Source organism: Phalacrocorax aristotelis, chromosome 6, assembly GCF_949628215.1.
Source record: "Phalacrocorax aristotelis chromosome 6, bGulAri2.1, whole genome shotgun sequence".
Lineage (NCBI taxonomy): Eukaryota > Metazoa > Chordata > Aves > Suliformes > Phalacrocoracidae > Phalacrocorax > Phalacrocorax aristotelis.
In genome coordinates this window covers 34,182,848-34,208,553 of record NC_134281.1, presented here as the reverse complement: position 1 = coordinate 34,208,553, position 25,706 = coordinate 34,182,848, and the positions used below count along the sequence as shown (strand labels likewise).

At 42.8% G+C, this 25,706-nt stretch overlaps 1 protein-coding gene across 5 annotated transcripts in view; it reads right to left on the bottom strand.

The window, feature by feature from the left end:
* Positions 1-20,903, bottom strand: part of DNM3 (dynamin 3) — a 180,786-nt gene extending 159,883 nt beyond the window's left edge. For all 5 annotated transcript variants that reach the window (XM_075097092.1, XM_075097090.1, XM_075097091.1 and 2 more), the window contains exons 1-2: positions 20,701-20,903; positions 4,165-4,238 (exon numbers count right to left, since the gene is read on the bottom strand). In XM_075097092.1, coding sequence (XP_074953193.1) covers positions 4,165-4,238; positions 20,701-20,846 — 220 coding nt within the window. In that variant the 5' untranslated portion in view covers positions 20,847-20,903. The remainder of the gene's footprint in view (positions 1-4,164; positions 4,239-20,700) is intronic.
* Between the last annotated feature and the right edge of the window lie 4,803 nt (positions 20,904-25,706).

The following is a 25,706-nucleotide window of genomic DNA, read 5'->3' as shown; positions in this document are numbered from 1 at the left end:
AAAGGATCACCAAGCTAGGAAGCACACTGAAAGCTGTGAAACAAAAACTTAGAATGTGCTTTCTGACAGAACTTGCAGAGAGAAGATTAAGAGTTGGAATGGAACTGATGTACCTTATGCAGAGTTCAGTTACATTGCTCCAGGACTACTCAACGCTAACGCAGCCTTGAAATTCTTGTCCCAGGCCAGTGTGCCATTTACATCTTAAGGACACAAAGGGAAAAATCCTTCTAAAAGTACAACTACAAGAATACATAAAGCATTCTTCCTCCTCCTCAAAAGGAATCACGAGTAAGAAAGTGAGAGACCAGCACTCTACACTCATTGGTAACTGCTGAAATATCACAACAGTTTAGCATTTAAATTAAATTCTGTCTGGTGAGAAAGAACGAGCTCCCTGTATCTTACACAGCAGCCGTAGAATACTGAAATAACCAGCATGTCTTTTGCCTGAATATAGGCATCAGACTTTCACAAAATAAAACTGCCCTCACATCCAACTTCTCACCCAGGAGAAGAGAAGGTGGAATTCCTCCCATGTACATCCTCTGAATGGCTAAGCTAATTTACCACAGCTGTCTTGCCTGCCTTGTAAAACCTGAAGTTCACCATCAGACAGCTGCTCAGCTAACAGCACCCATGCCTTCTAAAAACTCACTGAATTGTATCTTTCTAGATAGGACTATTTTGGAGAAAACCATTCTCTACTCCAATCTCCTTCAGAGTCTAGCAACAACAAAGGCACGAGAGTCTGTTTAGACCTGACACTAGACATTCCCAATGCTGTGGAATTGCCCAGGGCCAAAGGCAGTGACCAGAGAGAACATCAAGCTGCACCTGGATTGTTTAGCATGCTTGATGTAAGCTGGGAACTCTTTTTCACTTGTGACTTCTGGATGGGAAACTAAGCTGCATTGCCAGAGTTTAGGTCTGTTTATTACAGAACAAAGACTGCATGCTTATTTGGTTCAATTCTCTCTTCCAGCAAGATACTGTATATGCCATTTTTCCTCAGTAGAAGAGGAGCAACTGAACCTAAATCATGAGACAAAGAATAAGAAAGAAAAATTGTGACCCTACCTACAGGGCTGTCAGTGAACTACTTTGAGACAAGTAATGAGTATCAGCCCCTCACTGCAAAAAGAAAGCCACCTTGGAACCTCAAAATATTTACAAGGTGGATATTTTTTTTTCTCCTCTCTCTAACTGGTACAGCAGTTTATTGTATACAGGCGACATGAACAATTCCATTTGAAATGCAGCTGGACAGTCCCAAAAGAGACTCAAAGTAGGATAGTCAAGAACAAGTCAGAGTCCTTCAGAGGTCTGTAAATTATTTTTAACATCTAAATTTGACTTATTCTATGCTACTAGATATTTCTCACATTATCAAACCCAGAGGAAAATAGTCACAACTACTAATAGTTTTGTCAGTTGCATTAATTAATTGAAACCTTTATCTTTGCCTCCAAGATTTCAGAGTACAGTATTTGCAAGAATGTGCAAATGGCTAAAGCCATTTAGGAATCGTATGATTCCCACCAAAAATGGTAGTGATTAAAGGAGATCAACAGGTCATTACACAATAGCTTTGTACTAATTACACAGATCTTTTTAAAAAAGAGGAAGCAAACAATATTCTAAAAAAATACTCCACTTCTCATGAGAGAAATTTCTTAGTACTGAATTGTTTCATACCTCTTGGATATTTGCGTTTTTAAAGGGCATAAGGAGCCCAGCTCTTTACCCAGATCTGTCAGATCTTTCAGATGTTGGAGGGCCGCCAGTAACTCCTCACAACCAAATCCTGCTATACCCTTCCATGACATCTCCAACCCTAATCACAAGTGATCAAAGTTTCCTCTTACTTGGGTGTGCACAAATGCCTCAGCTGCCAATATTTATCCCTTAGTGCAATGACTCAAAGTTAAATGAAGCTTTAACCTCTCTCGTCAATCAAATTCATATTCCAGATTCTCAGCCAGTTCCAAAACGTTGCTACAACATCTTGCAGTCATTTCTGCATGCCTACGTGTTACAGTATATAGTAAGTGCCCCTCCCTCCCAAGGAATACTATAAGATTAAGAATAGTTACTTTTAAGAGTCAAGAAAGATCCTAGGATTACATATCAGTTAAGCTTGCTACTGCAACAAGAACCTCAGAGTCTTCTAATTACTTTCTATAATATTTTAGATAATTATAGACTTGATAAAAATCAGTTCGGCATCTGCTTCCTGTAAAAGAACACTGTGCTTCTCTAAGCAGTTTTCTTTATTTTCTTTTTTTAAAATTAGTTCAGAAAGATAAAGGTGGCATAAAAGATAAAGCTGTTTGGAATTTCACCACCAAACACAACAACAACGGAACAAAGTTTAAAGAAAGTAACAAAATAATTAAAGCCTGCATTTTGAAGGTCTTGGCATCTAATCCCAAACAAGAAATACACAGCGTTTCCCAAAGGGACAAATATGTCTTGACATCCAGGAAACACAAAATTAGGCCAAAGCTCAGTCCTCTAGAATTTTTTAAAAAGTTTTTGTTATGTTATTTAAGTTATAATGAAGAACTACTTTACAGCAGAGAAGGTACCTATACAAAAAAACCTAGAGGCCCACCTAAATCTAGTAATACTATGGGAACATATTAATGGGGAAAATACCAGAAAGAGAGAGAAGGCCTTTTGTTGCCCCCTTAACCAAGGGACGTTGCTGGCAATACAGACCAGCCAGAGTAAGTTCAGAATGGATGTTTAAGTACTATTTGAGGTTAGAGCGTAAGAGTTTACTTACTAATTCATATGCCCCCACAGGGTAGTCATTTTGTTAGGAAAGCCAGCCCATAGCTCTATTCTTTTCTTCTTCTGTTCTCACACGATGCTGAGAAAATTAGATGAAGATTCTCTACAGCTAGGCCTTATTCATGCATTTCTGCATGCTCTGTCAGACATCAAAAGCCAGATATGCAGAAATAGCACGTGTTCATATCTCCAACTAAAATGAGCTTGATCTTTTAAGATATATATATAGCTCTAGAGGCATATTACACATTTGCAAATACTAAGTTTAAGCCGAGCATACAGAAATACTGCATTCCACAATTTTTCCTTTCTTTTCCACAGTACAAACACTATGGCAAATTTCATAGAGGCATTGAAAATACGAAGGTGCTTTACAAGCATTAATTCAGAAGAAAAACCTGGAGCCTAGGCAGACTGAAGTCTACCTTCCTGCTGAACAATGAAAAGACCTTTTTGGAAAAAATGCACACAAAAACTTAATGACACCTCACACATAAGGACACAGTAAAGTTCTACAGGCAGCTTCAGTTTTGTTTCTTCCCCAGTTTCATCATGTTCCATAATTTAAAGAGCACTTTTTATTTTTAAATGCTGTTTTGGATGTTAATTTTGTTTCTGTCTACTATTTTAAGTAGAAGTCAATAGTAAACCAGTGATTTTGTTGCTTACATTGGTTTAGAAGCAACAACAACAGGAGAATTTGAATGATGGAAAACTGTAGCTGCTTTTATTTGTGCTAGCGAACTGAGCTACACAACAGCAGATTAAGTGGCCCTTGGAAAAGTACAAAGTGGTGAATTCTGATGAAAGATCACAATACGTCACATAGTTCAGTGGTGTACACATACTGTATTTTTATTTTTGATCAGACAAATACAGAGAAGCCTTGCTCTCCCCCAGTCTACCTTCTGCTCTACTTAGTGCAGTCAGCCCAACCAAAAAAGACAAGTCACAAAAAAAAATGTGCGTGGAATCAAATCTGTGTGCACTGGAGCAAGAGTTAAAGGTAGAAGTACAGCAATTTTGGTGTGTTAACGAATACAACTGCAATGCTCATCAAAAAATTAATAAATCAAAGCTGATTTCTAAAACACTTCTTATGTTTTAATGTTTCTCTACTGCTTCAAGTTTGATCTCAGATTAAATTTACTATGTGCTTTAGGATTTAAATTTTACTGTTTTCCCAGACAGGATGATGAGATTAGCTGGTCTTGAGCGTACACGTTTGAAGCAGCAGGCCTTTGTTCCAGACAGTCTAGCTGCATCTTTCCTCACACTTCAAAAGTTTTCCCAGAATTTTTTTTCTTTTGCTGAAGTACATCAGCGCTTTGATCAGGCATGGAACCAAAAAGAGAAAGAGGTTACCTGTTTTGGCAGTGATGAGTTGCAAGACCAATGGTCGTCTTGTTACAATTCCAGAACCTCGTGGAAGAAAATCCCTGGAAACAGTAAAAAAAAAAAGTTACTACCCAGAAAGCACCGTCCAGTTACATAAGATATTGGACTAATTTGGAACCTCTGCTGTACCTTCAGCTGCAATGAAAATGGAAAGTTGGTGGGGACAGATCTACACCAAACACTAGTATAAAGTAGAGCCGTTAATTTTGATTTGAGAGAGCAGTATGTCATTAGACAAATACATATTAAAACTAAATTACTGTCTCTAGGCATAACCAATCTTCTTTCTTCAAGACCATCATATAAAACATTTCAAACTCACCTTGCATTGTAAGACTACCTAAAACCATGCCCATATTTATTGGGCTCTCTAAATAAAAGTGTCCTCACCCTATATATGATTTGAAGAGGATATGGGCATATGAACACACGTGCACTGACACACCACACAAACCTCTGGCCGAACCACATTGCCAGCACTCTGCACCTACTCTTTCACACACTTAACTCTTGCCATTTAAAGTCCCCAAATAACTTCTCCAGCAACACATCTTCCCAGAAGTTTGAGTGAAAGCTGAACCCTAGAAGTACTCTGGGACAGGAGGAGGGAGTGTCCTCAGACCAGAAAGCAAGAAATGAAGCAAAGACAGCAACTCTGTCATATTCTTATGCATCCCCATAATCCTTGCCATACTTCCAAAGACAGGGAGACTCCCTATGTAACTGAAACCATAGAAAAACTTTACACCAATTGCTAGTTGCAAAACCAATGATCAGAAACCCAAAGCAAAATAAAATACCTTTTTTTCCCCCAGGGTCTTCCCCAGTTGCCACACCTATTAAACTCTTACAAACCTTGAGGTAAGGTTCAGTGAGGGGCTTTGAAGAGTGCTCTCTTCAAATAAGCATCTTCAGAGGAATAAAATTCAGAGGTAAATTCAGTTTCACAATCAGCTTAAGGGATTTTGATGAGCTTATTTTTTCCTGCCTTAGCAGGGATGCTGAATCACCTTCTTGACTGCCTTGGCAGCACTGCTAACTCACCTCTCTGGGTCAGGAGAAAAGCAATGCAGCAAATGGTTAGGGCATGGTTTTTCAGTCAAATTGCAGAGCTGGTCTGGGTGACTGTGTTGTTACATCTGCTAGTGCCAGTACCAAGGGTGAGGCAGGAGTGTGCAGTGCATTTGGGAGGGGTAAGGAGAAGGACAAAAGAGTCAAAGGAAGAAAGATTCAGCCCTGTCAGTCCTTTAGACAGAACTACTTAGATGGGTCTTCTCAAGCTAGTTGAGAAACCACATCTTACCTATAATCATTGCATTCCTTCATACTGACCTTGTGTTACTTAACGGATGCCTGATTTTAGCAGTTCCTTTAAGCCAGCACACAAACCTACAAGGTTTAAAGCAACCCTAGAGGGTACATCTGTGAAAAAGAGAATACACAAATATTTCATCAAACTTCAGGATATTTTTTGTGCAAATCAGAGGATATTAGGTCTGAGGAGTCCCAGGTCAAGACAGGCTCAGCAATGCAACAAAAGCGAACCTCTTTCCACAAGCACCAACAAGGTAGGAAGGCTTTGGCAGCCTGCAGAAGAGAAATTTGGCAACTCAACCCGTAATACAAGCTCTGAAGATTTCCTTCCCAACCTGACATCTAGACATATAAAAAAAAATTTTTTAAAAAATCACATAAGCAAGCAGTTTTAAGGCCTCAGGAACAAGACTAGCTGTCGGCTGTGCCCCACACCACTTTAGAAGTCCCCAGCATTTTGAATGAAACAATGTTAGTTTCTAGATAAAATGAAAGTCTCATTTTCTCAGTACCTGTTAATATGTGCTTACAGTGCAATTACTCTGCAAACCAAAGCTAAAGCACAGCATAAAAGGAGAGGCTGTTCAAAAACACGCTAGCTCATTAACTCAAATACAAATCTGCACGCAAAAGTACAATTAATTAGGATTCAAGTAATCTCTGAAACAAAGATAATGCAAAAACATCACACATACTGCTTGATATCTGTTGTGATGTTTTACAATGCTTGAGACAGCAACAGGATACAAGAACTAGCTTAGAGAGATGCTAAAGGCCTTCAAAAGGTCTGCCACAATTTCAATATCAACCAGTAGAGAGAAACCTGTGTCTCAGTGAAGTGCCATCTACTGATATTTTCTCATGGAGAAGAGGAGAAAATGTTAATAGAAACATATTCATTTCTCTATATGCACTAAAATGACAGTAGCCCAGGATGCAGAAAACGCCTATTCAGATGACAGTTTCGTACCTTGATTTTCAGGCATTTCAGATATTTTTTTTTAATAATAATTTTTCCCATCAAGAAGCTAAATGTTATTGCCATTCAGGACAAACTGATCACACAAAACAAACTATGGCCCTCTACAGCACCACATGAAGCAGTAAAATCCTTCCTCAGAGAGTCAAAGGCTGAAAAGACATTGATTTTCTGCTTCAGACTTCAGAGTAAGCACATTCAGAGATGAAGAACATTGCATTAATGCAACTCCTAGTTATATAACACTGACCTTCCCTCAACAGCAAAATTAGAAAGAAATGTATGGCAATAATTTTCTCTTGACATGTCCAGAATAGATGGCATTTGGTAACCCTCTCTAACAAGCTGAACTATTGTAAAAAAGCCCATCGTCTGTTCAAGTAAGCATCAGCAGAGGCTCCTGCTTGGTAAGAGGGCGAGCTGTGTTGATCACATAACCAGCTGAAGAGCATTCAGAAGGACATAAAGCTTCTGCTTGAGAGGTACAGTTTGAAGAGGAAAAAAAACAACAAGGATAGAAAGGGGTTCATGGGATGAGTACAGAATAAAACTCCCCCCCCCCCGCCCCCCCATTAACTGCTGGATGCGTATATTACCTGTATGAACAAAATAGCATCCTCAATTAATAAATCTGCCCTCACAGGGACAGGGAATATTTTTTTTTAATGTTTGAAATTCCAGCTTCAGCCACAAGGCCAGGGCATTTGTGCACTTCCTCTGCACAGCCCAAATCAGATGCTACAAATGAATTCCTAAATTCTACTTCTAGAAAAAAGATTGTTCTTTAAACAAACACAGAAGTCTAAGTCAAACCTGAGACATAACTTGCAACTTTTTTCAGGAAAAGCAACATAGTACCACATTACAATTCTAACAGCACGGGAATCAGATTAAATGCTGTACAACTGCTTCTGCAGAAATGCCTACTTTGACATCCACAAGACAGGATGGAAGTCTTCTCCCCCTCCCCTTGGTATGGAAAGCTTTCTACATAGGGTTTGTTATTGATGCCAAAAAAATCCCCCAAAGCCAGTGTATTAGGAGTGGCCCCACACCCACATTTTCTCTCAAAACATCCACCTAAATAAAACGTTTCTTAAAGAAGAAGGAAAAAATAATAAAGATGCTTCAGCAGCAAGAAACAATAGGACTGAGCACAGATCAGTTACACAGGTTCCTTCTGACCAAAAGGATGATGCCCCTCAGTGTCCTGGTGGCACACTTAACATTCTTTAAAGGACAGGTTTGAGATAATTGCTTTTCCAAACATTTTGGTCAGTGTGTACAGATGTTTAGCGGGAGTCAGGAGTAAAATCACAAGAGTTGAAACAGCTGCAAAGAAATCTATTTAGAAAAAAGGACACGCCTGAGAATTTGTGCACAAAGACACCAACACGGGAGAGAAAAGGCTGTCTTCTGCAGTGGGGGGACTGAGCCTGTGAGTACCTGTGTGCACAACTGCAAGACCACTTAATAACAAGGTGCAGGAAACGAGAGTGAAACACACTGTGTAAGAATAAAGCTGGGAATTAAATATATGGTCCCTTAAAAAGACACACATCCTACATTAAGAATCAAACAACTTTTACATCTTTATTCTCAGAATATTTTCAACAAAAGGCACTCTGCTGACAAGAGCTATACTAGCTCAGCAGCAACGCTGCTGTGACTTGACAGTTTGGAGACCGGCAGCAAAACCTGTCCAGCGTTGCCTAGGCAGTACCGAACATCAAATGCAAATAAGATTCAAGAAGCCAGGTCTTCCAGAACATCACCTCAATAATTCTTCAACCTTAGAAAGCACTCATCTGTTAGAATACCACTAAATATTTTCAAGAGCAAAATATTTTTAAGGCCAAATAATTTTAACCTAACAACTATAAAATTACTGATGTCTTACTCCACAATATAAACTATACTGTCTTCACTCTCTAATACAGCTCGTTTCCAGTATCAGAGATCTGGACAAGTACACCTACTAAAATGTTTAATGTGTAAAGGTAACATACGAGTTTGACTTGCTAAAACCCAGGTCTCAAAAACTGATGTCACAGGATGGTAAAAGAAGTAATCAATGGCCATACCAACACCATAGCAGTTTATAATAACAAGACAGGGGGCTGATCTTTGCTACAGTAGACAACTTTAAAGAAAAAAAAGTTCATGTCTTTGTATGTTGTCCGCCCTTTATCATACCATCCTTTCTGACTGATGCTCAGGAAACAAATAAGCTGAATAAGTAATTAGACAAATCATTAATGGGAAGAGTCCCATGGAAGAGATGGGAACATCCTTTCAAATTTCAGAAAGGGCAGAATCGATAGTGAAAAGCTGAAAAGCAAACTAGACAGGGGCTCCTTCAGTGAGATTGTCTCATTATAGTACAGGACTATAGTTAACAAAGAAAAGAACACATATCAAACAAACAAAATATAAACATAATGTGTTCCAAGGGGACTTCCAGGTAGGGGGAGAGTTTTCATTTAGGAACTCCCTAGCACGCTAGCAGTATTTATTATGTTTAAAAAAAAAATAATCAACAAAACAGAAGAATCCCCAGTTTGTGAAGAGCAATGATGCATCACCACTTAAGACTTAATCACGGTTTCAAAACAGTAACTTAAATCTGCTTTACTTTGCAGTTTAGTACTGAGAAATGTTCTGCACTTTGACCAGTATTACTGAGGATAAATTGTGATTAATTTACATTAATACCAATATAATTATTTAATACAAAACATAAGGGGAATTCAGAAATCAAATCATGGAGGAGAATGACACAGTAACTGCATTAATTAAAGAGCCAGGAACAAGTTAAACTGATAGTGATGAATTGTCAAAAAATCCAAAGTCCCTGCAGAGGAAAAGCCTCCACATTTTTCACAAAGGGTAGAAACAAGATGGGCTCAGGACAACAGCCAGAATTCTCTTTCAGAAGAGCACAAGCGACCCATCTAAATCTATTTAATTTTGCCAAACAACATTGGTAATGTAACTTACAAATGTTTTTTCACTAACCTTCCCTCAAAAGCAGAAGGGCCATATTCCATGGGCTGCTCATATGAACAACACTGCTGCGGTAGCATTCTGCGCAGGTCTTTATTCCCAACACTTGCCAAAGACTGCAATGCAGCTTCAATTGCAATAGGAACCAATTATGCCAAAAGTCAACATTTTTCCTGGGCTTTTTTCCAACACAGTGTTTATTGTTTTATACAACTCCAGCCTGGCACACTAGGAGCACTTGTAGCTCATGCTGGCTGCTGAATGGCCGCATCTTGTGCAAAAGACCACAGTTTCACAGTGAACACCTACACATGCCTACACAGTCGAGCATCTCCCAGTTCTGTGGCAAATGTATGCTGTACAGGGGTACTACAAAAGGCGTTCATTTTTCTTGCATTTATCATATTTAGCCTCAAAGCAAAGTGCTACAAAAGAACAAAATGGAAAAGCATGGTCCAGTGTAAGCCTACGGAAGAGATGTATGCTGAAAACATACATCTGAAGACCTATTTTGGCAGACGTATTCTTTCTATCTCACCTGCTCTTGCTCCTGTGCTCATCAACACCACAGAGGACCCAGCACTTCTGTTCATTACAAAGCAAGGTATGTCCAAGCGATGGGAAGCGTACTTTGCATTTAAGCAAGGGCTTTCTTGGAATTAAATTCGTAATGTTGAGTTCTCAGAGGAGGTTTGTCATCACTGACACTAGACATCACTGTATTTATTCTTCCTTCTGGAAGCACAATTCCTCTACCCTCCGAATGACAGTACAAAGATGACCCCAGGACACATTTGCAAGAAGTCACAAAAGCTTTTTAAGGCACTATCTCTGTTGTGTTTTGATGTTCTCAAGTACGTACCACGTTTTCTTTTTTAGTAATACATTAGTATACATCACACTGATATTCGGCTATATAAGCTCTTCCTCATTAGCTCAGAGTAGAGAGACCAGTCCTTACTACCAGTCACCACTTGATCCCTCACCTCCTTTCATTAGTTACAGAAGAGTAAATGCTTTTTGTTTTGGCACAATGTCTGTCAATCAAGTCTCACAGAGCTTTGTTCAATGTCTGCAAAAATTTCAGCCTAATATAATGGGCTTACATGAAGATGTACAAAGTAATTAATCTTCGTTATGAAGACCAGTGATACCTATCCTAAATAGGCCTACTAGGCAAGCTAAATGCATTAAGAGGCTGTGGATTTTTAGTGATCTCAGATATATTAGCTCCTAAAGCTCAAGACCAGTCTTGTTTTTTGTAAACCACACAGCGCAGACGCTGGCATCCTTATCATGACACTTTAGCACTTCGTTCAAGTTCTCTGATCAAGTTGGTCTCAGTTTGCAGTAACCATTCTTTCAAGGTAAATCTTCCTTCAGCTGAGAGATCTTCTTTAATTAACCTGCCAAATGAAAACAGGAGTGGTAACTACCCATTGCATCCCAGGCAGTTTGGGCATGTCTTTAGGAGTGAGAAATTGAGCATCCAGGCATCCTAGGGCTGTTAACTATCTCTTCCTTTCAAGCAGGGTGGATAAACTGGGTGTCTTTGAGAAGCCATTTTCCAACCCAGCGGTGTCCTTTGTCACCACTGCTGAGCTACTGGAACTGAGCAGCCAAATTAGGGACCCCTTAGTTATCCTATCCATCACTTACAGGTAAGCACAAAAGTTGATTCAAGAAAAAAAACAAATCTTTAAACTCTTACACAGCACTCCAACTTAGCAGCCTAAAATGTCTCTTTGGGTCTCCCTTTCCCCACTCCTTTATGGAGGTGAGACCAACTGTACAAAAAACCAGAGTGGAATGGTACAAAAAAATCCACCCAAGCAGTCCTTACCATGGGAATATGGCGAACGTTGACCGTAAAGGTGAGAAATAAGGTATTGAAGCCCTTGAAGGACTTCAAATAAGATGGCAAGCGATTTCAGTCACACCAGCTGGGCACCTCCGTAACGACTAGGTTCAGTGACAATGCTAAGGCAAGAAAGCAAAACTTTTCCCTTCATGCAGAAGACTGGAGACAGAGCAGGCTTAAATAACACTGTCATTATACTTCTCTCATATATGGAAGATGCTTTAAGTAGCAGCAGCATTTCTGCTCAACAAGCAGCCAAAAGTTATTACATCTCCCCCATTAAAGTAAACATTACAGGGCTATGAGAAAATCAGTGCCAAAAATTACCCTAGTTCCAGTGATGATGTCTTCCATTAAACATGACTGGAGTCAACAGGTTCTCCAAAGTAGAGGACATTTGAACAGAAGTCTAAGACACAGACCATTATTAGTACCCCAAATCTAATACCATATTTTGACAGCAGTGAGAGTACCTCACATGGCATTTCTGCACAGAAAAAGGCAAGCCTGTTCACTGAAGCAAGGAGAGAAAATACACTTCCTAGTACTAAAAGATACATATCTTTTTTACATTATAAAGTTTTAAAGTTTCAATAATGTTTATAGGACTTAAAACTTGCCATACACAGCTATGAAAATTTCCCAGGCAAAAACACAAAAGTGGTAAGATGAACAGTGCTCTGTTTGCAGTGATTATGCTTGAGCTGTAGGCTTGCTGTATTAACAGATCGGGAAGCTGCCAATGTGCAATCCCGTCGGCAAGCCACTGTATGCACGATGCATCTGTCCTCCCTGGCAGGCATCCAAAACTTTGCTGCATCATCCTAATTCCATTTGTGGAAATGCCCTTTTTCCTCTTTCTCTTTTAAGATTTTACAAAAGCTTCTGCTATTTCCTGCCCAACGGTGCTCTCCATCAGTTCCAAGCAGGGGGGTGGGAGGGGAAGAAACCACAAACACAAAAAAAACCCCCAACAATTCTCAGAATATTTGTGTTGAAAAGAATAAAGCAGACCTTGCAGAACAACTGTATTCTCCCTAATCAGATATGTTCGCTCTTAGGAAAGGACTAATTTGCATAGGATGTTGGTGCATAAAAGCCCATCCATTCTCAGGATGAATACTAATGCAGCAAGATTTTGTATCTCAATACAAGGAAAGGACAACAAGAATTCTTTAATCGCTTTAAACTGTTGTCAGTGCTCTAAATAAAGTTGGGGATTTTATCATCACCTACAGCTGCCAAACACTATTAACAATGTTTCTTTAGGAAAGATTTGAGTAAAGAGTTTTCCTCTATAATATTATCAGATATAAACAGAAAAAAATTCTGATTGCAAGGATCAGAAAGAAAACAACACATCCCCAACACTGCAGGCATATCTGCTACATGAAGACATGTTACAATAGAATTACTTGCATTTTGCAAATAATTCACCACTGGATACTCTGTCATGACAAAACTTTTAGATAATGCAAATTTCAGTGCTGTTATCAAAAACCCAGACAAAATAAGCTCCTGCCCTTCTTCCCAAATCACACTAAACTCAGATCCATCAATACAGACTTTTTAAACAGTGGTATAGCATGCCATCAGCTACGCCACGTCCCGGAATGTAACTGGATTCAATTCTTCTACTCCCTCCAGAACGTATACACAGTGGGAACTGCACGGTAAAGTCAGCCTGAATTTATAGATAGACAGACAACTACAGAAGGAAGGGGGAAATGGGGGATGTTTCCAAAACAAGTGATCCAAGTCTCTCAAACAACTTATCTTCTTTAGCCATTTTATCCTTTTTGCCTGCCCATTTAATCTGCTTTAATAAGCCTGCAGTATGTGCAAATGAATATACTGTCCATGGGAATGTAAAGTCTGTTTAGCCAAATATTGAAATTTAGTATCAGCCATAATCTCCCATCTCTCTGCTAACCAGAAACCGAACCACTACCATGAGAAAATTTTATAATAAAAGTCTGACCAAAACAGTGTTTTATATTACTACTTCCCAGAACACTAAAAGTCACGATGCTGGAGGTCTCATCCCAGACTCCCAAGGCTTTCCAGCCTATTTCGCAGATCTGAAGGACATTGGGGATCTTCTGTCAACATTTGTTTAGCACATGCACATGAAAAAACTAACAGGTGAGCACGCAAAGGTACAACATCGCCTCTGATGGATTATGCTAAAATTTCTTCAGCAGCTTCCAGCTTGGCTGCTGAACAGATCTGGAACATAGCCCATTTCATCCACTGTTGTGCAGCAGAGGCTAGAGATGTCTTACAGTTCTCGTGCTTGCCACGCAGAGCCTTGTCTATTCTCTGCAGGCAAGTTACACACAGACCATTTTAGAGCATCCTCTATGGGTAAGCACCGCTGAATATATGTGTATATTTTTAGGCATCTACACTGTACACAGTAAACAAAATACCAAGTGCTTACAGTTAATCTAGCTGTGATTATGTCATCTACGAGGGTGGAAACCTAGCTGTCTTACAGCAAATAGTAAATCTCCTGCGTATCTAAAGAATGAAATCTTGGTGATTTTGCACAGGAACTAGGATGCAGAAACACTATGCTAGCTACTGAATTAAAAGCATAACTTCCACATACAAATTATAAAAGCTGACGTTATCGCTAGAGACTTCAGTTGAAAACCTCTCTTATCTACAGCTACAGTCCCCTTTGCATCCCAGAGGCTATCCCAGACAACAGTACTTGGCAGTACATCAAAGCCCAGCATGCAGTTAAATGAGATTTTGCTCCTCTCTAGTTCAATAATGCTGCCTTGTCCATCTCAATGCAACTTGCTGAAGAAAAAGATGCAAGGTCACAGTTAAATAATGGTTATTTCCTGTTCTCAGCAAATTTATACTACAGACTATACACTGCAGACACACAGCATTAAAAGGATTCCCAGTAATCCATTATACACCAGCACAGCAAACAAGGGGAGTTCACAGATTTCTAGTTATCTGAAGGCCTTATTTTTAAATGCAGAGTTTAAAAAAAAAAAAAGAAAAAAAACAGAAAAAGCAAACATGGCTTCTGCCCCTTTGGGCTTGCAATCTAGGCAGACATTGTTTAAGAAAGCCATGAATACTTAAAAGAATAAAAACTTGCTCACTGATCAACTGCTAAATAGCAAGCCCCAAACACAATCTCTCTCAACAACTAAGCTGTTGAGGCACAAACTAAACACCCGAATGGTCTCTTTTTGGGAAAAAGAAACACTGCTAGAATCCAATACTCAGTTTTGGTGCCACATAGGTATCTAAAGCAGCCACCACACAAAGCAGAGAAATGCAAAACAGCAAGTTTTAAACTATAATCATGGTTATCCCACACTGATTTTAAGATTATATGCTAACCTCTTGCTTTAGAAATAGAAGCAACTTAAAAATACAGGAATAAAAATCTAAATCTAAATCCTAATACAGTTAAGACAGAGTAAAGACTTGAGGAATATACATGGGGATACCAATGTGGGTAATGTTTAAAAACCAGTTTGAAGTCATACAGTAAATCAGTGGCAGAGAAGAGAACAGTGTCTGTACTTCTCCTCTGCTGCAATCCGTATCAGCACCATTTTGTATGTTTACAGGTGAACGTCCAAACTATCTTATCATTAACATCTACTGATCTAAACCAGAAAGCCTTGTTTTCTATTTCATCTACAAAGGAAAATAACATGAACTTGAGACATTAGCAGGAGCAATGCCCATCAATAAACAGCAAGACAAGAAAGGTGCTTGTTATTTGTTGATTTCAACACTACAAAATCCCAAGTGTGGGCTCCTTCCTGAAGGCAATGAGTATCAGAATTTATAATGTTATACAAGAGCCTACAGAGTCAGACAATCTGTTGAATTTTCAGAAGCATCTCTGTATTAAGAATCAGGAAAGTTCATCTAAAGTTAAGTGGCCACCTATAGCCTGAAAACAAAAAAAAAAAAAAAGAAAAAACCACACAAACCTCTTACTAAATGACTATTTGCTTTTAAAAATGGTCTGAGGTGTGCAGTCACCTTCAGTACCTTGATGGATTGAACCTCCAGTAACAACTGCCTCTGAATTTGTAGCACTGATACCTCAGAAGGCTCTCAAGACCAGACTGGCGTTTTTTCAGGGTTGCTTTTGGCAGAGTTTTGAGGTTTTTCTGCAGTCTAGGACTCAGTCTTCAAATCCTAAGCGTGTGTTCACTAAACCACTGCAATACCCAAATTGTACATAGTATGACGAAGTTACATTAAGACCATACGTATATGCATTCTCACAGGTACACTCTCCAAAAGTGTTAAGCGTTACTTATTGATTTAGCATTTCTGTGAACCGCTTGATACACTGAACTTAAGTGCCAGAATATAAGTCAGGGCTCCCTATACTATGACTCACTACAGAGTACAGTTTTTCTTAAAACAGAAGAAACGTTTTAATTGATGAAATTTAAATGCCAGAAATAAGAGATATGGATCCTCAAAGCAGTTTTAGAGGAAAACTTTTACTTTACATGGGGGTGGAAATCAGCATATTTGTTTGCATGTCTGTTTTTAACTACACATTTGCTTTACTTTGCATATATAAATTCTCAAGACTTAACATTAAAAAAATCCACCTTAAAATCCCAATGGAGTTACATTTAAGGACAAAACTAGGCCATCTATATCCCATCTAAATGGCCAAGTTTGTTCTGCAACCTCTAAATGTAAAAACGTATTTGGAGAAGAAACCTAAATAAGCCACTGTCTCATTTACTGCTGCTTCTATTTAATAGAATACCCAGAAACAATTCTTGTTTTCAGTGCACCAACATATTTTGATAACTAGACTAATACACTCAATACAGCTGTACAATGGCTTAATTAGTCAGGAAAAGGAGTGGCTGGTTCTCATTTCCAGAAGATCCTTAAGATTACAAAAAAGAATACATAGCACCACATTTCAGTTTGGATCTCCGACCACTTCAATTTTTCACACCTATTTCACAAAAGAGAAGAATTCTCTGTAAAAAAGTTTTTCTGTCAATGACTGGTACCTAAAAGAATAAAATATCTGCACCAATTTTAACTATCCCTCCCCCAGGTATAGTTATCTAAGTACATGTCTACTTTCTCTGGATAAATTCTCTGCTTCAACAGCCACAAGATTTAAAGTCCTTTCTCTTCCCCTAATGACTCAACGTAGTCTTCACAGCCACCATCTCCAGCAAAAAAGAATGAGCTGAGTGCACAAGGAATTGTAATTTGAAAAAAAAAATGTCATAATAGCTATACAACATGCAGTAGCCATGAGATCATCAAAAGCGTCCTGGATCAAAAAGCTGTAAAGCTGTATTACAAAACCAGACCTCAAGCTCTTAAAAATGAAAGTGCTTGTTTGATTATGACTGACAGGCATATAATCAAGAGCTCACATCTCTTATAAAACAATTATTTGGCCACATGCAGTTTATATTATATTAAGTAGGGAAGGAAGTAAAGAGCTTTCAGCTTTGAAATCTAATTATTAGTTTCTCGCTATTTGTAAGAATAAAATAAGGTTCTGATTCAAATCTGGAGAAAGAGGCCTTGACAAGGTAGCTTGCAATCTGTGCCTTTAGTTATCCTAAAAGCCCATTTAGATATATGAAATAATAGAAAATGCTTTCTCTCCAAATACAGTTTTCAGGGATTGCTTCCTGCCCTTAGTTTTTCTTGTGAGTAACCCTATTATTATAAAAAGCAAGATGTTTAAAAAGCACAAACACCACATATGGTCGTGGTCCTGTAGCGAGGCATAAGACCAGGCGAAGCACCTATTTCCCACTGGCAATCTGCTGGTATTAAATGTTTGACTCCCCTTTGCACTTTTGAATCTCTCCCACCAACTTCTACCAGAAGATCACACTAGACCCTTTGCTTCAAACACTGGCTCGGTATTTTAAGGGCACATTTACTTCTGTTACAAAGAGAAGCAGGTAAGAACATTTGGTCTTCAGACAATACCATTTCCTCCAACAAGTGCCATGAGCTCCAGTTCGGAACACATGAAGGTCTAACCCATAAATGGGAATGGCTGTTGTCCTCAGGTGCTCTCTGGAATCTCTGTTTCCATCTAAATAAAACCAGAATTCTGAGAGGAAACCCTTCGAACACAGACCTTGACTACCAAAAGCAGCAGACTCCTTATAAACAGAGGAGCAATAAGTGAAGAGCAAACTCTCCAAACACATTAGCGGATGCTAATCCAAATAGTAACAATAATGGCTACATTGGGAGACTTGACACTGGCCCAACTCCAGCCTTGTTCCAACCCAACATACAATGATCTAAATAGTGCTGGGCATCGCACAATTCCTGGAGCAGGCAAACATGCAGGGTTCATCCCCATGCAGCACCAGAGCCAATGCTGATGAAACACACCATCTAATCCCAATATATTCACTGACTGTTGTTAGTAATTAAGGATGCTACATACACCTAAACAAGGCTTGGTTCTACCCTGGGGACAGCGATGGATACATGTCACTCAGCAGCTTCAGAAACAACAGGACTTGGATGCCACTACCAGACCATCTGCCAGCCCACAGAACTATGCCAGAGCCAGATCCCTCACGCTTCTGAAAAACTATGTCAGCGCATAAACTAGATGGTGGGTAATGCAGTATAGCCCAACGTGCTACCTGGGCAGTCAGGCTCCATAAAGGAGCTCCAACACTGATGTCATCTGCAAGCTAGAAAATAGGTTTCCTCTGTCCAAGTCATTCTCGCACAACCAAAGACCCCATGAAGGACTCAAGGAGGAACAATGGTCTAGTGGCTACAGGCAGCAGAGACTAACAATCTAATCCTAGAGTTAAGAACAACTTTACCAACCTCACTAGAGCTCCAATAACAAATACTCTGGTTATTAACCAACAACATGTTTGTAGCAAGACCCTGCCCTCCATATGGAGGGTAGCATGCCTTCCTCTACCAACTACAGCTGTCCCTGAAGAGAGGCAACCTCGAATGTCTCTCTGAAGGCTGACAGTTCAAAATCTACTAATGATAATGATTCATGTGGTGTTAAAAAAAAAAAACAACAGCAAAAACACACACACACACAAAACCAACATATAACAACAATGAAACACAAAAACCAAACCCAAAAACCAAAACAAAAACCCATGAGAATTAAGGCTCAAACTTCAGAGCAATGTTAGGTTGTTTTATTTTGATGTGAATTTCAAAGCTTTGTTACTATTAATGTTTACCCTGTGGTTAATCACGCATCATGCATGTACCACTAACAAAAAGAAGTGAGTGCAACATGTCTCTACAAGATGCGCTACCTCTAAAAGCCATATTAAGACAGATGTGGATGTAATAAACTTCTTGTTTGCAGAGAGCACCTTCATTATCCGGTAAAACCAGGAATGTCCTATGGCTTACTAAGAGCCTTAGACAGTTTTGCCTGCTGATCTGACAAACAAAATGCTCTTCAGTATCATGGATATTTATTAATCTGGTTCTGAGGGTTCACAGTCAAGTTCTCACAGCTTGGCAAGTACACATCTGCTGACCACACATACTCACTCAGCCTGAAGGAAAGGCACAAGTAAAACAGTTGCTTAAGTCTCATGGAATAAGTTTGAAGTAATGCATTTTAATGTCACATTTGCAATAGGCTCCAAGCTTGCAAGTAGGGAGATACTACAGATCAGCTGCTGCTATGTCTCAAGAAGTGACTGCATAAAACAACGATGTGGAACTCTGAGGCCAGGTTGAACGAATCCAAATTCCAGATCCTGTGTGACAGAAACACTCTGGGGCTTCACAGTATCCTGTAAGCTCTTCTCTGAAGAGACCCTCTCACAATGTCCAGAGGCTGCATGGTGAGTAACTACGTGGGTGAAAAAAGTCATTCCCCTTAGCCTTTCCTCATAATTCTTCCAAGAAACGTCCATGTCTCACTTGTGCAGCTGGTTCCAGTCTCTTGTCCAAATGGGCCAGATCAGCACAAACGGATCACTTTCACCTCTTGCTCCAGGCAGGCTCATTCAGGCAGCAGGAGTGGAAGTATACTGTACTCAAAGGAACAGCTCTGCCTGTGGATCAGTTCCCTCTAGCACAGGAGCAATACCAAGCATCTGGAGCAGTGACCTCTTCCATCAGCACAGCTGGATCCAGAGAAAGACATTCCCCCACACTCAGCCCCAACCCCAGGTGGGTGCCACCCCTGACAAGGCTTTTCCACAGAGACCAAAATATTCTCATTGACAAGAAAGATGAAGGTGCCTTTCCTCCCTAGCATGTGTTTTGCACAGCTTTGTCGGCACACTGATCAAAAAGTCAAAAGGTTACAAAAATACTTTTTAATTATTTGTTTGAAGAAAACTATAATAATTTGATGGCCAATAACAAGTTCTGAGTACCTCACTTGTGCTTTCTAAGCTTGAGAAACCAGCAGTACTGTCAACATCAGTAGTTACCTACAGTCTTCAAGTAGAAAGAAGTGGAAGAACTGACATTTAACACAGTACAAGTAAGTTCTGAAGTGGAGATAAAAAAACAACTGTACAGTATTTTTATATTGTATGTCAAGAGCTATCACAGTCTGACACACAGACAGGTTGTGGATAGACACAGCATTTAATATCACCCTTAATGAAGACCTCCTTGCGTGGAAGTTCCCCAGTCGCTGACATATGAGAGTGCTTTTGATCCTATACGCAGACTAACGATTGCAGCTACGCTCCAAAACACCATCTCCCTCCAGAAGCCTGCACGCTGCTTGCAGTGAACGCGGCAGCACCTTTACGAAACGGCACGTGAAGTTCACATTTACCTCAGGAGGTCTGCAGAGACGTAGTCCGTCTGCCAAAAGGCCCACATGAACCATTAGGCTTCCCCTTCCTTCTTTCAGTAATTTTTAGAAAAGATGCTAATACCCCTACATGCATTAGGACGGCATGAAGCATAGCAAAGGGATGAGAACCGTCAACAGAGGAGACCCAGAACCTTCACCGTAACTAGGATTTGGGGCTTTTAGCACCATTTTTTCCCCCAGAAGGGAGTTAACCCCCCCGCACCGGGCACACGAACGGGCTCACACCGGAGCTGCGGCGGCTTCCCCACAGCGGGCCTGCCTCGCCGCCCCCGCGGCACCGGGGAAGGGGAAGAACGCCCCGAGCGCCCCCCCGCCGACTCATACCTCTCCGCTCGCCACCGGCCTCCCCCCGCCGCCACGGGGGTGAGAGCGGCGACCACGGGAACGGGTCTATGGGGGGGGGGGGGGCGCGGGGGAAACAACCGTTGGGAACAACGCGCCGGGTAGGGGGGGGTGGGGGCGCTGAGGAGGCGTTCGCGCCCACCGCCTCACCTGGAGACGCAGTTCTCCAGCACGGAGCTCTTGCCGGCGCTCTGCCCACCCACCACCGCGATCTGCGGCAGGTCGAGCAGGCAGCTCTGGCCCAGCGCCGCGAAGGCGTCCTGCAGCCGGTTGACGAGCGGGATGAGCCCCTCCATCCCGCCACGCCGCACCGCACCGTCCCCTCCCGCCTCCTCTCCGCCGCTGACAGGTAACGGCCGCCGCACTGCGCATGCGTCCCACCCCCGGGCCTGGGGGCGGGACCTCCGCGGAGAGGCCACGCCCCCGCCCGGTGCAGGCCGAGCTCCGGGGGTCCTCACCGCCCTCTCCGCGGTGACACCGGCCCAAGACACAGCTTGCAAAGAGCACCTGCGGGGTCTTCCCGGCGGCCTGGAGCCCCTGCTCACCCTCTGCCCACCCTGCTCAACTCGAGCAGCTGGACGGGCTCATCCCCTGCACTTGGATGAGCTGGTTTCGGTGCTGGGACCTTTGGGCACGAAGACCACAGTTTGCCCAGGTCCATGCACCGACCCACGGGACTGCTGTGCTGCCCCTCTCCCCCGAGAGCCACGACCCCGGCCGGCAACCCCATCCTGCTGGCAGAAAGGGCCGAGGCATCCTCCACGAGCCCCCAGCGCAGGGCTGTACCGCCCTCCAGCACCGGGGGGGATGGTCCCATGCACTCTTCCTCTACGTCTTTGGCACCAAACTGGGATCAGGGCCAAACCAGGAGCACACAGAGGAGCTGGTTGCCGCTTGCCGGCACAGGACCTGGCAGACAGCTGGCTTCAGCACTTCCCGATCTGCTGAACAGGGCATTTTGGAGCAGTCCCAGTTGCTGAATTCCTCCCAGCTCCCACCCACGATGGGAACCGGAGCAGTGGAAACCATGATCCATCCCCTCAGCACCAACATTCAGCCACAGGCAGGTGCACTACCAGGGTCAGGTTCACTGGAATGGTGTTGGGGCAGGCCTAAGAAGTTGGGTCCAGCAGGGCTGGTAGCAGGTGGGTGGTTCAGGAACTGGCTGGGAAGCAATAACAAGGCCTGAGCCACGTCATTGCAGTGGGTTCAATTAAAAATGCATACTGGGGCTGAGCTGAAAGCACAGGCGAACAACAGAAATGAGATTTATCTGTGATTACTGGCAGCAGTTGCAACACAAAAATATCCAAAACAGAGGCTTTGGAGTCCTGCAGCGATAAAAGTTATCCTCCGTATTAAACCAGACACCAGCCTCACTCGGCATGAAAAGCAAAACAAAAGGGAGCTGTGAACATCCCACAGGCTGACAGATACTAACGATCTGGAGGATTATCAAAACTTCTTGGCCAGAGTTCTCAATAAGTGTAAAAAATTACTCTCTATAACAGACTGACTTCTAACCCTGGAAACAAATGAACAGTTTGCTTTAGCTCTGGCTAAAACGTTTTTAATCAGCATAATGCAGAGACAGCTTCTCTAGCGGTGGCTTTGCTGCTACAGTTAGATCACCTCCCCAGCATCACAGCCTCTGGGAAAAGCCTTGCGATTATTTCTATCTAGATGGGGCCTGGGGGTTATTGACATAATTATGCCAATTAGCAGCATGATTTTTTTTTTCCCTGCTCCTGAGTGAGCAGTTTATGCCAGGAGGCACTAGAGCAGCTGCCTGGCCTTCCTCCAGTTCATGGGTTTCTACTGAGGCTTGAAGTCAGGAAGAGCAATATCATGTCCTGGGCAAATCCACCCCATCTGGGCATCTGAGCAATTTGTGCTGTCCCAGTGAAATAATTAAGATCAGCAGAAGAACAGCCTGGTGACAGGATCACATCTCCACAAGAGATGAACAAAGACTAAAAAAACGCACGATGACTCAGGAGCAACACTACGCACACCTTTATATGCATTCTCCTAGAGAAGCTGGCGGCTCATGGCTTAGACAGGTGTACTCTTCACTGGGTAAAAACCTAGCTGGATGGCTGAGCCCAGAGAGTTGTGGTGAACAGAGCTAAATCCAGTTGGCAGCCAGTCACGAGCGGTGTGTCCCCCAGGGCTCAGTGTTGGGGCCGGTTCTGTTTAATATCTTTATGAATGACCTGGATGAGGGGATTGAGTGCACCCTCAGTAAGTTTGCAGGTGACACCAAATTGGGTGGGAGTATTGATCTGCTTGAGGGTAGGAAGGCTCTGCAGAGGGATCTGGACAGGCTGGATCAGTGGGCCAGGGTCAACTGTATGACGTTTAACAAGGCCAAGTGCTGGGTCCTGCACTTTGGTCACAACAACCCCATGCAATGCTGCAGGCTTGGGGAAGAGTGGCTGGAGAGCTGCCCGGCAGAAAAGGGCCTGGGGGTGCTCGTTGACAGCCGGCTGAACATGAGCCAGCAGTGTGCCCAGGTAGCCAAGAAGGCCAACAGCATCCTGGCTTGTATCATCTATGATGATTCTATAAAATTAATAACCTCAGGAAGTGTCCTTTCCACTAGGTCCTTAAATTACACCTTTCTTTGCTTCCACAATTAACAAAAATAAAATAAGAAAATGTTTATGATTAGGAAAAGTTTGAATTATTACCCCAAGTCTGGGAAGTTTCCAAACCAAACTTTTTTGTCTGTTGAAGCTGAGTTAAAGCTGCCAAGAGACCACACTCACCCTGCAACTCCATCATTTACAAAAATCCACTCCCCCCACCCCAGAAAAAAGCAACAAGCAGCCAAGTACAGATTTCCCACCTCCTGGAAAAAAGTACAAACATCTTCATTATGCCTGCCCCTGTTATCACTAGGGTGCTCGTTTTTCCAACAGTTCCAAGAGAGCAGTGAAAAAGAGAGGAAGGGCACCTGAGCGTATCTTCAGGTCTCTGCTTTTTCTAACTGACTTCTCCAGGCAGCTTGTTCCAACCCCCCATGCAGAGCCCACCCTAGCTTTCTGGATTTGTTGTCTCAGAGTGGCTAAATTAAAGGAAATAGGGATAGGACTAGCGGAGACAATTGCAAAGCTTCTTGTAATGTATAACACAGCCCCCCCCCCCCCCAAAAAAAAAAAAAAAAAAAGACAGACCCGAACCAGAATCAGAGGGCCATACAAGAAACCATTTTCCTGGAGAGCACCAGGTGCGATCCCTGAGGGCACAGCAGGAGCACAGAGCTGCATTGCTCATCGGTTAGCCAGGTAAACATGCCCTATTTTTACCCCTCCGTTGTGCCCCATGATATTTATCATTTCCTTTTGCCACATGCCAGGCTTGGCAAGGAGAGAAGACCTTCACCGAACACCTCTCCCCGGCACGGCGGGAAGGGTGCCCTGCTCCCCAGGGTGGCACGCCAGCCCCGCCGTCTCTGTCAGCATGGTCTGCTCACTTCCATTTGTCACCAAATGTCACTGCCTCCAGCATGGCCTGCCTAGGGCCCCCAGCCCTGCCAAAGCCCCCAGTGCATTTCAGATCAAGCCTACAGATAGCAAGTTTGTCCTGCCCTGGCTTCCAAAAAAAATATAAGGCAAAAATAAGCTGGTTTCAGGGCGCAGCTGTAGCATTTCAGCCCACAAACTTACCTATGGACACTTCTTCCTAACCAGGCAGCATGACGTTAAAACTGAGAACATTTGGATCAGGTCCCCAGGCTGCTTTATAAACACACACCAATGCTATTCCCTTCTTGAAAAATGAGTTATATATAAACTACGAGATCTGCAGATGCCTGCAGTGAAGAACTAGGCAGACTCCCCTGCCAGGAGAGCAAACAGGACCCTGGGGGAGCAGAGCACAGATGAGGCTGCATCCTTCTCCCCTCCCCCAGAAAGCATTTAGAAGAGGCAGGCTCCTTCACACGATTGTCTTCTCTCTAGGGACCTTGCTCACCCCCCTGTTGGTTTAGATACAACCCCGAGTCTTGCAGAGCTTTTCAGGCAGCTGATCGGCACAAAGCAGGAGGAGGTGTGGTCAAGGAGCCCCATGCACAGGGGAGCTCTCAAGTTCTCAGCAGCACCTGGCTCTGAAGTGCTGGCATGAACCTGCTGGTCAGCATTATGCCTGAGTATCTGCCAGGAGAGCTCAGACCTTGAAGCTGCAAAAGATAGAATTAAAGGCAGTGAAAGAAAGCCAGAGTGGCTGTAGCATTTCCCCCTGTAAAGAGGCAGTGCTTTCCGCCTCTCCTCTGTAGCCTGTGACACAGCTGACTTGCAGATCGCAGGACAGTGACCTCCCAATCCCTGTACCATCTGGCATGGTGGCCTCTCTCCTGTCCCGTGACCTTCAGCTGCATCCTTGAGTCAGGTGTGTCCAGACGCAGTGTAGAAAAAGGCCACCGTGCTGCACTGCAGACCACAGAGATGGTTCTCTGCAGCCCTGAGCAACCCAGGAAAGAGTCATACTTCCTCACTGCAGCCTGGCAGCACTCCTGCTTCCTTGGTCACAAAGCCAGGCAAGCCAAGTCCTTCCCTGAGGGAAGATTTCATGGACAAAACACTTCCCAGGCGCTTCCAATCTCAGGAACATGGCTGTGCAGCCCTTGCGGTGTTGTGACCCTGCCACTCATGGGCAGCAGCAGCATCCACAGCCAGTGGGACCAGGCTCACCCCAGCAGAGCTCTTCCCAGCTGGAGGGAAACAGCCTCAGTGCTCAGTCCCTGCAGCTTTTATTACTGCAAAATCTCTCCAGGTGCTTGACATACTTTCAGCTGGTGACAGTATGTCCCCCATCCACCTCCACCCTCTTCCCAAGAGTCCAACCACTTCCAGTCCTTCTGTAGAGCAGGGATCTAGGCTGTGACACCTGAGGAGGTTATACCATACGGGGTACATGTGTCACACCCCATTGCTGCCTGCTTCATAGCATCACTGTCTCGCCAGCTGCCTGGCCAGAGAGTCACCCTGGGCCAAAGAGCCTCCATTGCTGAGCCTGACCAGCTGTATCCCTCCACTCAAGATCAGGAAACCCAGGGCTGACCCATCAACTTTCAATGCCTTGCTCACTGGAGCAGCAGCAGGACACGGATGCAATGCTCCAAGATGGATTGGGACTGGACCAGACCAAAGCAC